General features: G+C 38.2%; 1 protein-coding gene across 27 annotated transcripts in view; it reads left to right on the forward strand.

Moving 5' to 3' along the window:
* The window catches only part of TNRC6B (trinucleotide repeat containing adaptor 6B), a 148,051-nt gene that overhangs the window by 103,778 nt on the left and 29,753 nt on the right, over positions 1-14,520 (forward strand). For 25 of the 27 annotated variants that reach the window (XM_049821986.1, XM_049821983.1, XM_049821977.1 and 22 more), the window contains 5 exons: positions 125-283; positions 3,643-3,821; positions 5,038-5,112; positions 6,411-6,456; positions 12,023-12,171. In XM_049821986.1, coding sequence (XP_049677943.1) covers positions 125-283; positions 3,643-3,821; positions 5,038-5,112; positions 6,411-6,456; positions 12,023-12,171 — 608 coding nt within the window. The remainder of the gene's footprint in view (positions 1-124; positions 284-3,642; positions 3,822-5,037; positions 5,113-6,410; positions 6,457-12,022; positions 12,172-14,520) is intronic. The other 2 variants (XM_049821991.1, XM_049821997.1) reach the window with 1 other exon arrangement.

The raw sequence follows: 14,520 nt of genomic DNA on the forward strand, positions 1-14,520 counted from the left end.
CTACAGAGAATCTAAGTCCTCAACATAAAGAATGAAGCAGTAGATTAATGACATGGTGCTGCACTGCAGTAAATAGTTCGTTGTCTAAATGGTCTGTAATGAAAACTCTTTCTCCTTTGTGCAGTCTGGAGCAAAAGCACTCCACCTGCTCCAGATAATGGTACGTCCGCCTGGGGTGAGCCAAATGAAACCAGTCCCGGGTGGGGTGAAGTAGATGATACAGGAGCATCGACAACAGGCTGGGGGAATGCACCTTCCAACGCCCCGAATGCCATGAAATCTAGTGAGTATAGGCCAGATACCAAGTTTCTTTGCAATGGTCCTGGAGATCTTTAGCGTTTAGCCGTTTGATGTAGGTCGCCCATGGAGGAATTGTTACCTGAGGCGTAGAAGCAATGTTGAATGTCACGTAAGATTTTGATGGATGAGTGATTAAGCGCTTACAAATGACTGGAACTTTGTCTTAAAAGGTAATGAAAAATTTCTTAACTAAGCAATTAGTTAAGATGTGGGCAGCTCCAATTTGTGACGTTTTGAAACATCAGAGCATCTGAGTGAGGAAATCTATCTTTTTCTCAAAATGTGTTTTCTTCTCTGGCTGCCCACTTGTTACTTAGCATATAAACTTATTACGTGATAAATCACTTTTCCTGTTCATATCAAAAAAAGGAATGCACAGTACAGACAGATTTCACTGTGGAGGCTGTTACACGGTAATCTATGCTTTGGTAATACAACTTGCCTTTAAATGTGGTTTTTTTATCATTATTATTATTATTGCGTGAGTGTGGAAAATTGTAACTGTTAAGAACTGAACTTTGAGGTTGAACCGAACTCGATGACTATTTTCTGCATATTACCTGCCTGCAGCTGTGTTCTTCATGAATGAGAAATCTGGAAATATTCTAAACATTTACTTTGAAGTTAAGATTTTGCTGTATTAAGCATTTTATTTTTGTGGAAATCATTCCTGCTGATGTAAGCTGTTTGTAGAATTTTTATTTCGCTCTTTTTAAGGAGAATACAACAAACAAAAGCAATCACCTGCTGATACAGCATAGCAATGCTATAGCCAAAGCCGATAACATTTGGATATGAAGTTTCCAGTAGGAAATACTGATAATATGTGACTGTTACTAAACTTGACTGATGATACATGCTGTAAAACTGCTTCCAGTTACATGTTGCTTTTGCAACATGTAACTGTTTGGAATGAAATGCTCTATACAGATTGTATCCTCTTGGGTCATTCTCCCTTCTTCCCACCCCAATTAATTAGTTTGGCCATTTATGAAACAAAACTGGGAAAAAAGCATTGCTTCCTTAGTATTAACATTGTATCAACCTTTGGTGGATGGCTGTAGTGCTTCCTGTGCCTGCCACACAAACTTGGCACTTTTCAGGATGCTAGACTTTTTTTAGATGGATCTCTTCTTTCATCTGTAAAAGGCCACCTAAGTATGACTAAAATAAGAGCCTCTGAAATGCTCATCATCCATTGCAAGTTCTATGGATTTGTTAATACTTAAGATAGTCTTTAAACGCTATGCATGGTCACTTGCTCGTCCTAACTGGTGTGCATGTGTGACATAACCAGAGCTGCAGCACTGGGTACTATTTTGTACATAAGCTGTCCTCAGCTCTAGAGAAGCAAATGTAGGGAGTTTCCCTGTGACGGCTGTTTCAGGTTGGGGTGTAGTAGGTCACCAGTGTTAAGAGCTGCGATCTTCATTCTCCTGTGTTCTGTGACTGCTTTCTCAACTCCTTTCTAATTGGCACCCAGAACGAATGAAGAAGAAAGCTACGTTATTCAGTGGAGTAAGGGGAGATATTTAATGGCTTGGATAAGTTGGAAGAAGAAATTGGGACAAAGAGCCTACAAGGGCATAATTTATGGTTGAAGGTAAGGACAGGAAACGGAGATTAGCAATGGTTGTAAAAGAAAACAAGAGTTTGGAGCCAAAGAAAGGAAGCATAGATCATTAGCCACCTGTTTAAAAAACATGGATTTACATAGTTTTACTACTATTGCATAGGAATTCTCTGGCAGAAGTAGGAATAAATTCAGTTTTCTGTAACATCATTATTTTGTCTTTATCTTGAAAGTTTCCTTTGCTTACTATAGCTATTTGTGCCTCCTCACTAAACAAATGCAGAAAATGACACAGGAATCCTACAGACAAGTCATTTTTATACCCCTGTCCAGATTCATGTTCAAGCATCTCAGACCTGAGAGCTGCCAATGCAGAAAAATAATCTGTGGTCATGTAGTTAAAACCAGGATCATAGTACTATATTTAAACACTGTGGCTGGAAATAAATTAATGCTGCAGGGACTACCCCCATATATGACATTTCCAGATTAAGTTCTTGACTCTGCAGCCATAATCTTTAAGTGTAACCTTTTCTGTGTAAGTAGCATGATCAAAGGGTCAAGAGGTAGATTTTTGTGCTTGGACCAGTATGTTTCCCAAGCAGCCCTCAATGTTGGTATGTGAATATACTTTAAAAAGTTACATTTCCTGTTAAGCATCTGAGTTGTTGTCATTTATGATGAATTTTAAGGTAGCTCTTAAACTGCCATGATATGCTGCTGTACTTATTTTTGGCATGGTTGAGGTAGAGTTCCCCTTGATAGACTAATTACAATGCCCGAGTTTTTTTGTATTGAGATTTTCTGCTATGGGTGTTAATATCTTTATCCCTGATTTCCACACTCAAACCCCAGACAATTGAAGAATTAGTTATGAAACAGGTGATGATGATGGAAACTTTCTTTTGAAGGATGAATGCTTAGGGAATAAATACACAGAATGAAGAGTTCAAGCAGGAAGGAGAACAGTTGGACAGTGGACAAGATGAGGATTTGGGCTCTTGTTGGCTTGTCAGTAGAGGTTAGAATTCTAAGTTGCCTGACAGCTGGTGCTAGGGAGTAACAGCAAGAAAAGAAACCAACAGGGAAGGCTCCTTAGTCTGAACTGATATGGTGAGATGGCTGTAGCTTTCTGGTAATGGCATCTCTACTTAAACAGTGCTGCTAATAAGTCTTTTTAGTGATATTAAGAACAGAAATGCAAGTAGAGGGGGGTTTTTCACATTAAACTACTTTTGGTGTTACATATACCAGAGCACAATGTCAGGTCGTCTCCTTCAGATTCTACTTAGTTGTTATTAATTAAAGTTCTTTGTTTCTGTAATTTTGTGAAAGAGTTTAGTGCAGGGGAAGTGTTAAGGTTTTGAAGGAAGAGAGGAAATAATTGATACACCACCTGAACCAGTCCTCAGTACCCTTGGTTTTTAAGTGTTCTTGAAGTCTTTCATTTACACTAGAAAATAATAGGTTGCCTTTTAAAGAAATCCAAATGCAGCTGTATCTTGTATAAGAGAAGATGCCCCTGTGGTTATAATATCTTTAATGGTTTGACATTGCTTTAAAATAGTTGCAAAACATGACATGTTAACATGCCACCAAACCTCTTGGGTTTTGGGATTCATGTGCAAGTTTTTACAGCTGTTAAGAGTGAAGACTTTTTTTTTTACTCCTTTGGGGTTCTGATGATCTTGGCTAATCTTGCAGTGTCAAGTCACCAGCTACATGGTATTGTAGACTGCTTTTGAGCTTTTTTCCTCCTTTTTCTAAAGGTTCTAAATCTATGCAAGATGGCTGGGGAGAGAGTGATGGGCCAGTGACAGGAACTCGTCATTCCAGCTGGGAAGAGGAGGAGGAGGGAGGAGTCTGGAACACAGCAGGCTCTCAGGGAAGCAGTTCCTCCCACAACTCAACAAGCTGGGGGCAAGGAGGAAAGAAAACACAAATGAAGGTAAAATGCTTGAAGGATTCATAACTACTGTGTTGTCTGAAAGCAGTATGACTGATATGTTAGAGCATTATAATAGTTCTTCTAAAAAGGTATTACAGAATTCAACTAGAAAGGTGCCTGTTACAACAGTGTAAAAAATGTGAGGTTTCTGGATTTGTTTTAATGTTATTACACCTGTTGTGACTAATAAATCTGCCAGTAGGTGTCAAATTCTTTTGATATGTAAGCTGCAGAGCCGTTGCTAAATGAAACTGAGCAATAAGTATCCCAAGGCTATTGCTCTCCTCTTGTTGACACATCTTTCTGTGTTAGGCTGCTGCTGTTCTTGCATAGCCTGCTGAAGTTTGGATTCCACAGTCCCTTTGGCACATGTACTTCTTACTTCTACTGACTGATGGATTTAGGTCTGACTTGTGTTTGTTGTTACTGACCTTTGGCCTCAAAGAGGAGCAGGAGCTTGGCTATAGTCCCGAGTAAATTGCTTTCTAAGGCTTGTTTGCATTAAAGTTCTCAGTACAGTAATATTTGGTACTGTATTAATATTAGAAGGACTATGTTTTGTCTACTTCTAATCAAACAGGTAGGGCAAACTCAAAAGGCAAGTGCAGAGCGGCTTCATAGGATGTGGAAATACTGTTGTGATATAGTATGGAGTCTTACAATTCCTATTTAGCTAGCAGAAATAATTCATGTGAACTTTTTTTCTCCATTACAGCTTTTTTTATTTTAACCACCAAAGCAACTGTCCAAAAAACTTTTCTTTTCTATTGAACTGTGTTCAGTTTTGGTTTTGATCACCTGTAAATTACAGTAAGGCCAAATTGAGAGCCGGGTCTGCACAGTGCCCGTGTAAGACAAACCACACTAAAGGGAAGAAAGCCAAGGAAGAAATCTACCTCTGTATGTGGTAGATTAAAGAATGCATTAAACTGTAACAGAGGGAAAAATAAATAACATTCACAAAGCTTTCCAGAATCAAACTGAAGGTGTGATAAACAGTTACACAGTAAGTGTTCATCCAGTTTGGTGTACCTGACAATGAACAGTCCTGTGAGAGAGAAAAGAAGTAAATAGTATCTGGTAAATGTTTCTAATCATGCAAAAACTTAAAGTAATTTAAGGAGATGATTACCAGGATTTTCATTCAACACTTGTGCATCTCAAGGATAAAACAGAATTTAAGAAGTTGCTTAAAAATATTTTTTTTTCTCTTCAGTGTGCATTAAAAGGAGGAAATAGTGATTCGTGGATGAACCCTTTATCCAAACAGTTTTCAAATATGGGCTTGCTAGTAAGTAAATTTTTTTTAATATAAAATCCAACTTTGTAAAAAAGCAGTAAGCTTTAAGTAAGTCGAAAGATCAGCTGTTTCACAGTGTGTAACTACTTATTTATCTGCATTTACTATGCTGGTATGTTGATTATAATACCAGTAATAGCTGGGTATTCAGCACTTCCTTGCTAGTCAGAATGGCTTCTCAGAAAAACCCAAAGTCTACTTTGACTTTTCAGAGTTACTTTGACAGCTATTGTTCTGAGATTGCAATTTCCTTGCAAGTAATAGGATTTGGGGGGGTTTGGTTTTGTTTTGGTTTTTCTGTTTGTTTTTCATAACTTGCTGTTTAGAGCACTTAAGGTAGAGGCCTCAGCTCCTGGCTGTAGCATCAGACATCTGTGATTAGTCCAAGGCTATTCATTCTGAATCTCAGCCGCCTATCAGAAAAGGAGATCTACAGCCCTGTGTCTGTCTTGGCTATTTGTATTTTAAATACTGCGCAGCAGGGTCTTTTTAGAACAAAAAGGGCTCATTAATAATCAGTACATAAAGATTGATTGGCAAAGTGAATAAATAAATGGCACATCATGGAGAGAAAAGTAGATCTGCAGGGAAGTAGCTTAAAAATAGTTACATAGAAAATGTTTTATAAGAACTTCTGATATGCTAATTTGTAAAATATTTTACAGAATATTTCACCAACTGTTATCCTGTGAAGCAGCAACAGTATATGATGCAGCCTAGCGAAAGATAATGCAGAGGTTCTGTGAGAAGCTCAGGGCTGCACAAATTCACTGACATGACTAGGATTAGTTTGTAATGTCTGTTGGCTCACAAGCTCAAATTCAGTCTGCGAGACTGTAGATGCTTCTGAAAGCTATGGGAACACCCTGTCCCAGACTGCCAACTAAAGAATAACTTGGCAGCACATTTCAAGATTTGATGACTTGACAGGTCATGAGGATGAGCTATCATTTTGGCCACTATTTTCAGTGTTTCATCTCTCGACCACTGGAACATGAGGACAGAGGTTCACTTCACAGAGCAGCTGTCTGTCCATCTTTCTCTGTCTGTCGTGTGTTTTCATGTGTCTGGTTTCATATGGGTAAACTTGCCACACACAGCATTAGGGGTGGAGGTGAGGTGTGTCCAGGGTGGTATCAGGAATCCTTGTGTTTGATTTTAGTTTAAAATAAAACTTTCATTGGCACAAGCATGTCCTTCCTTCATTCCACCTTTAAACATCAAGGGCTGCTTTCTAAAACATTTCACAGGAGTCAGAACTGATTATTTATTATTTTTTTTTCCCCCAGAGTCAAACTGAGGACATTCCAGGCAGTAAGATGGACTTGTCTGTAGGTGCGTATAATTTAATTTAAATGCATTTGAAATATGAGATCATATGTAGTATTTTTATGTGGATGACATGCTGTGCTTTGGAAAGGTTTGATCTTTACTTTTAGGACTCCTTATAATAGAAGGATAGAGTTAGAGCATCCACTGTCTTGGCTGTAGTCTTTGAATAGTTCCACAGCTGGTGCTGGTATGCAAGATTGGGATGTATACCTGTACAGAACAGAGTTATAACTTGTGGAAGGGAGATCCTGTAAGACTGTTTTGATCCATGTAGTTTGTATTCATTGTTAGCGTTTCAAGAAAGTGAAGATCTCTTTCCATTTGGTGGAAGAGGAAGACTTTTTTAGCTCTTGGTAGTAGGACATCCCAATTACCACAGCTGCCTGGAGGTGATGTGAGGGAAGAGAGTATCTTCTAACATTTATTTCTTCAGTTGCTTGCCTCAGGCTATTACAAGTTACTGCTCAGTAGAACTAGATTTTTCACTCTTGATAGCCTCACCACAAATACTATACAGCTTAAGTGGAATGTGCTGTGTGGAAAACACTATCCTAAATGAGAGTTGGAATTGACCACTTGGATTAATCCCATTTAATCGCATTTGAATTTGTCATTACTTTCTTCTTTGGCAAACTAAGTAGTGAACTCTCACAGAATTTTTTTTGATCTTGAAATCAGTTTTAGTTTTGCATTCTGTTTTTCTCCAAATTGTCTCTGTATATTCACTATCATGGTACTCTAATAGAAATAGCACAGGTTTCTGAAATCTGCCGTTTGAGATGGTTTCCCTACAAGATAACTAAGGTGTATATTAAAAAAGGGATGATCCAAATATGCTGTTCTGATTGTTTATTTGTTATCGAGTCCTTGAAGGCTTAGTAAGGCTAAAAACTTGTACAGGGTAGTCTTTCATACTTATAAAGAGGAAGAGGGTTTCGTTCCTGTTCTAGGGACTACTTCAGGTTTTGATTCTTCTAAATCTATGGAAGCAGGAAGATCACCTCATACCCCTGGCTACAAAGACGGATCTTCTAGTCCACTTTGAGGACATTGCCGCTGTACAAACCCAACAGTAATTTTGGAGAGAGATATTAATCCTATTTTGATAACTGTCAAGAATGTCAAAGAGGCCTCAGATTCCTCCCAGTTACAATGTCAAAAGGAGAGGTCTGTAATTCTTATTCCAAAGGATGATACGTCAAAGTAGTAGCAGTATTCTTGGCTCGTCTAGAACAGTGAATTTCCTGTGTAGATGAGGTATGCCCTGTGGGCTCCAGAGAAGCGTATGTTTAGTGGTTCTGTGTCTGGAAGGGGTCCCTGTATCAGTGTAAATAAAATTTTTGTTATGAAGGTGTGGACACAATTGATTCTGAATCTCATGTGATGAGCACTGAGACCCACAGTATGGCTGTTATGCAGTGACCATTTTACCTGTTTCATGTTTAAAAATGCTCTGGTACCAAGCTGCTTATTTCCAGCTACTTGTGCGTAATAGCAAAAGTTTCTACCTCAGCTGAGAGATGGATGCACACAGGCACAAAGTGCTGCTGAGAGGACAGAAAGGCCTTGGTAAGAAGAGGAGGGCTGGCTGGAGGAGATGACTGACTTGGAATCAATGCTTATTCTGCTGGTGGTTCTAAATTTCCTGTAGGAGATTGTCAATTGAATTAATTACTGATGATCCTGTGGTGGGTGTCTCTGAAGAACCGCCTGCAACAGTAGTTCTGTGTCAGATCACAGTCTGTGAGATCTCTAGATCAGCTAAAATTAGTGTTTACAAATCAAGTACAGTTAGTTTCAAAATATGTTCTGAAACTCATTGTTGTAAGTTAGAATAGCATGGGGTCTGTGGTACAAGCTGGTCATATCCAACATCAAGGATAGAATCTATTTACTGCTGAGGTATTAACTGCCAAAGAAGTTACAGTGTTTGGGTCTATCACTGATTGTGTGCTAAGCATTAAATAATCTCACTTTCCAGTGTCATGTGCATCCACAGTTTGGTACACTGGCTCCTGTCTTTGTGGCAACTTCTGGTTTGTTTCACTGCCAGATTTTCTTTTCTCCCTTTTTTTTTATTTCATCTAAACAGCAAATAGTGACAGTAGAGAAGGATAAAGTAGCAAAAGCTGTTTGTTCAACTCTCAGATAAATACCACCTTTGGGTTTATGTTTTACATAAGCTGTTTTCCTCAGCCTATATCTACTTCTAAACTTTAAAAGTTGGACTGACTTATGACTTATGAGGTAGGCTTGTTCTTCAACTGGTTTTCAGTCAGAAGTACAACATAGGAGCTTTTCCTAACTAGATGACTCACAACATGATATTTTCCCAGTTTATGAATAAATGCACATTAATCTCAGAGTTAATTCTGTGCTTGGAGACCACACATATCACGGAAAACTTTGGCTTTGGTATGCCTGATGCACCTTGGCTCTAATCATCATGCATTGTAAAATAGGTCCAGTTGTCAGTAAGTAATTCTTACTATGTTGGTCTCGCTCTCCTTGTTTGAAAAATGTGTTGCTTTTATTGCAAGGTGCTGGAATGACACTCTTATTTACTGACCAAGACAGAAAAGAGATGGATCAATGGCATGCTTGAAGCAGATCTACTTCCTTCTTTTTATTATTTTTCTATCAAATCCGTTCAACGCAGTTTGTTTTACTTTGAAAATAGGATACAACCCTTTTTTCCGTTGAATTCTCTTGTATGTAAGTCTTGTGGCATGAAGTTTGCTGGAGTAAGTAGCTTGTCAAATTCGCTTAGAATTTTATCCTTTCCTTCCTTCTGTTTGACTACCACCTTTGTCTTTTTTTTTTTTAAATGTATTTGTTAGTTGCAACCACTGCAGATCACTGAATTCTTAAATCACCTGTAAAGACTGGGAAATTCATTTCCAGTTTCTATTGATGCAAATGCAATTCATGCAGCTGTCTATTGTAAATACGTTACAAAGGCATAACCTGATTTAGCATGCAGGTGCAATACCTCAATATCCAAGCCCATTTGCTTGCTCAGTAGGCTTGGGTGATGTAAATTTATGGCAAAGGTATAAAAACAATATCTTTAAAATGTTTTCATTTTTGTGGTCAAGCAGAAAACATGTTTCAAATCTTTGGGTTTCCATTTGGGTTACCCCACTGTATATGTGTATTTTCACCACATCGAGTCTCTTATTTGCAAACTTTTATGTAACTTTGCTCAACAGCAGTTTCTGTCCCCTATCTCCCAGTACAGGATCACATTATATAATTTGGTTTGTATAGAATTCAATTTTTTTTTTTTCCTTTTAAGCTGTGTGCATGTGGTAGGGGACATCTACTTAATAGGCTTTTTTCCCTCACTAAGGCATGAATGTCATCCTCCAAGCTCTTGTTTCATTTTGCATTTTTCATGGTGTTTCTCACAGCTGTTAATAGTGGGGAAAATCCAGGAACTGATGGGAGTGTTTTCCTTTATGAAGATGGTTGGGCTTTTAACCTGTTCTACATTTCTGCATGTAGAGGATTTGGGGCTTCATATTTATTCATGCACAAGTGTTCTTGCCTACTGCAGAGTGTAAAACAAACTTCTCAGATTTTAACGGTCGTCTTGTACTATGTAAGGTAAAGCTAGTCTTCAGCCACCTGCATTATTTATAGCTTTCAGTGGCAAGTGCAAAACACAAGACTCGCATGACTGGTTTCAAGGTTGCATTAGAATTTTCTATGAATGGGATAAATGAATGCCATCATCTCTCTTAGCAAGGCCTTGTTTATGTTGAAATTTAAGCAGCTGCCTCAGTACAGAAATGGCATGCATATCTGTGCCTGAAACCTTTAAAGGTGCTACTTAATGCTCTACATGTTCTTTAGCAAGCCTTTTTAGAAGGCATCATTCAGTAATGTTTGAGTTGATTGGATCATCAAGATAACTGAAGAAACAAAAGGGTGTTTCTGTGGCTTAGTCATCTGGTTTTGGCATTGACCCAGTTTCATTTCAGATGGTGATGCAACTCTGTCTTGCTTTCAGTTTCTTTTCAAGCGACTAAGGGACAGGGCTTCCTGTCTAGAATTAAAGTACACAAGGCTTTTGGTAGTGCATTGCTGGCATTGTGTGTAGTGGTTAGATGTAGGTATTGACGGGATTGAGATGTGCGTGACATTTGATGTGACTGCTTTTGCAGAACCAGTTGTAGCTTTTTAGGATACATTAGAAAGGGATGAGCTCATCCAGGTCAGTATGACTCCAGTTACAAGCCAAGATACGTAGGTGACTTGTCAAGTATTTTTATGATAAAGGATGTTGAAGGCATCTGAGAGGATGAAGCTGGATCAACTTTGAAAGTTTTGCCAGCAAGAAAAAAACCCATGTAATTAGTGATTGATTTCATGGGTTCTTGGCAATAACATACCTGTGAATATTAATAGTTTGTGATTGGACATTAGGAAGAGATGCTGGCTTTGAGAAGTTTTTTTGAGGAACAGATAAGTGTTTTGAAGGTATTGGAGAGATCAGCTATCTGCTCTGTTTGATAAAGACTTAGTGTTTTGTCAGTGGTAGGGTAGGATATCTGTCACCAGCTTCCTTTGGAAGAGTCATAGATTTTGGTTAACTGTGGTGACAGGTTTTTTAAACTGTTCTTGGTAAGGCCATCTGTCTGCTAAATTAAATTATTTAAAACTAAAAATAACATTAAAGCTCACTTCTATCACATTGTCTATATTTTAAAATGAAGATGCTTTCCATCTTCCTCAATGTAACAATAATGCTATGACCAAAAAAAATTGTTCCTTGGCAGCAATTCAATGTGTGAGGTAGAAAGCTTCCTTCAGTCAGCACTTTGCTGATAACCTTATAGAGAAAGATGATGTCTTGTTCACTGTGTATGTTACAGTTTGATCGTCTGTTATTAACACCTCTTCCTCGTGTTCCACCAGATTACTCGCTAAACAATGGCAGGAGATTGTAGAGGATGTTTGAAAAGCGTCTGTTAGTGGTTGTGTAATCATGGCATACAGGCTGAGAGAGATTGGTTGCCTGTCTGGAAGTTATGCTATACCAGATGATCTGTAGTGTTCAAGAGTTAAGTTCACATGAGTGTAGGAGAGTTGTGATCAAATTACATGCATGGTTTTGCAGTTTTGAGAAATTCTTTCTCAATGCCAAACCCAGTAAAGGCTAAGTAGAATATGCGGAGAAGTTAAATGTGGTGTCTCTATAGATACTGAATACCAATAAATAACAGCGTGAGTTTTGGAAGAGATTGAGAATTATGTATAAATGAATATCATTAGTTGAACTAGGCTGATGTAGAAATGCATATGTTTATATCTGTACATAAATTGTGAGAAATACTTTACATTAAACTTTCTAAATTAAATTGGCTTGTTCAGTCTTAAAAATGAAACTTCCTACTTTAATTTTTCAACACTTTTAATAGCAACTGTAGCTATGCTGAATTGTAAGACAGATCTAATTTATACCCCGATCTTAAAGATACTTTCTTTGGCTGTGAACCTGCTGTCATGAGACATGGTAGAGATTATTGGCACTAATTTTGTCACCTTTCCTCTTTTTTAACAGGTGGTCTCCCAGATAAGAAGTTTGAGGTAGATAAACGAGCCATGAATCTCGGGGATTTTAATGACATGATGAGAAAGGATCGGTCTGGGTTCCGTCCACCTAATTCCAAAGACATGGGAACCACAGATAGCGGGCCTTATTTTGAGAAGGTGAGAGAAATACCTTTAGATAAATTAGTATCAATCTCTACATTCAAGGTTGCAGTTTTTACCCTATTCCTCCTGAAGTGCTAAAAATTCAGTAACCTTTGACAAACTCAATAATAAAAGGTGTGGGGGAGTTATGTTTGTAGAGTGAATGTGTATATAAATCAGAGGTGTCAGATGTGCATAGACAAACTAAATTATCTGGGGAGAATGAGGCGCTTTATTCTAGAACAGACTGCTCTTAATATGGACAGAAAGAAATTCCTGTGTTTTTCTTGGAAGGGTAAACTGCTGGTAGCAATGAAATTCATTATAGTTTCATCACAGTGATTCTTTTGGCTACTGACTACAGTCATCTACTGTAAAAAATTGGTTTAGATCTAAGTAAACATAAGTAATCACAGTCTTCCAAATTTTTTCTGCTTTCATGTCTGTCGTTTATTGGAAACACCCTTTCTAAATTCCACAACCCCTTATGCTGTATGTCCATGTACTGTAAGCTTCTGTATGACATCTGTTTCTCTGTGACATTTGTTTTATGTTATGGTAGCGTTTCTTTCTCATTCTTGCCTATTTTAAATAGAAGCTTTCACTGTTATTATCAAACATTAATTGCTTCACATTATGAATTGGAGAGTGTCCAGTAGATTCAGAATGCTTTAGGTTTTTTTTTTCATACAGTTTTATCACATGTAAAATGGAAAAGAAATTTGGTTTAAAAATTCAGAAGGTGTGTTACTGTCAATAAATTTTTTTAACTCCTCCATTTTGGTATAACAGGCCAAAAACCAGTTTTGTCAACTCCCTCTGGTGGCCTAATTAATAAATACCACTAGCAGAGCTAATGGATTCCTAACAAATTATGTTGATAGGTGTGTGCTAACATTAGGAGTTCATTCAAGATTCGTTTGTTTCTGTAGTGGTAATAGCCACTGTCAGAAACAAACTTCATGAGAGTTCAAAATGTATTTTTAAAAAGAAACCCTTAGGAATTTATTGTTTATCTCCTTGGACCAAAATCTTAATTGTCAAGTGATCATTTGAGTCAGAAGTTTTGTCCTTGTAATTGCTATTACAAATTAACTTTGCTTCTTCCTAGTCACTCACCGTCCCTCTTTCTCTCCTCTTGCGTTCTGTTGCTTCACTAACCAACTCCTGCTGTTGGCTAACTGCTGCTTCAGCTGACTTTGCCTTTCTCCAATCAAGATGGGTGCCTTGGGGATGAGGCTCCCTGCTCTCCCTTCTCCCCTTCTCCCAGCTACAAGCTGTCTCCCTCTGGTTCCACACTATCCAACGTCGGCCTTGGGGCAATCGGCTCAGGGCTCAGTCCCCAAAACTTCGCTGCTAGACAAGTAAGCAGGCCACCTTATAAGATGCATTGTTATAAGGCTGCAACCTGGGCTTAATCCTGGTTAGTTGGTTGCTTGCATTTGTTTTCCTACTAAATAAATTAATATTGTTAATGCAAATTTCAGCTATATCGGGCCATTGAGAATCAATCCACTTTGGTTCCTATCATCAAAACGTTTTCCATCTGTTTTTGTTGGCCTCTTACTTCCTGAATCAGTGCAGCAGCAAATAGACGTGCTTTTCAGAAGTCATGAAGTTAGTGGCAATCTTTATATTTTAATTGCTGTTTTAAAACCCAGTTAGAGGCTATTGATTTGCCCCACCACCCCCCCGACACCAAATTTTTCCAGATTCCACCCAATAACCTTGTATGTAGAAATATGCCTTTAAAAAATTGCAGTCATTTTGCATTGTGCCTGTTCCCTTCTCCCTGCCCCACAGCCCAAAGAAAGGATTGATTTAGCAGCCTATAAAAACTCTTGAAGTAGCAATATTTTTGTTCTGTATACAGGGGAATGGTGGGGAAGAAGTGAAATTGTTAGCTGCAGTTTAGAAGAATTTCTGGCTATTATGTTTTGCATTATGCTAGAAGAAAGTGTTGCAGGAATACTAGGAAATGAAAGAATAGAACCTAAGTATTGCAACTGGACTAGCCTATGTAGTCACATGCCTAACATAATGGTGTTTCTTTGTGTTGTCTTTCTGTTTCTATGTAACACAATCAGTGTTGAACATAAGATTAAGTCCAAAACTTGCAGACATGTTCTTGGATTCAGTGTGCAGAACTCTGAGCTTTAGGGAGGGCTGAAAGTGTAGCTGCAGCTTCAAGCCTCTCAAAAATTTTTGTGTAGTTGACCCCAGTCAGTTCTTTCCAGAATAAAAACTCTTTTGTTTGTTGGGACTTCTGTTTATCCTCCTACGTGCTTAGTATGACATCCTGAGTTGCTTCTGAAAGAGAACGTACATTAAGGAAGTGAAATGTGATGCAGGTGAATGAGGCAA

The sequence above is a fragment of the Accipiter gentilis genome, chromosome 18 (assembly GCF_929443795.1).
Source record: "Accipiter gentilis chromosome 18, bAccGen1.1, whole genome shotgun sequence".
Taxonomy (NCBI): Eukaryota; Metazoa; Chordata; class Aves; order Accipitriformes; family Accipitridae; genus Astur; species Astur gentilis.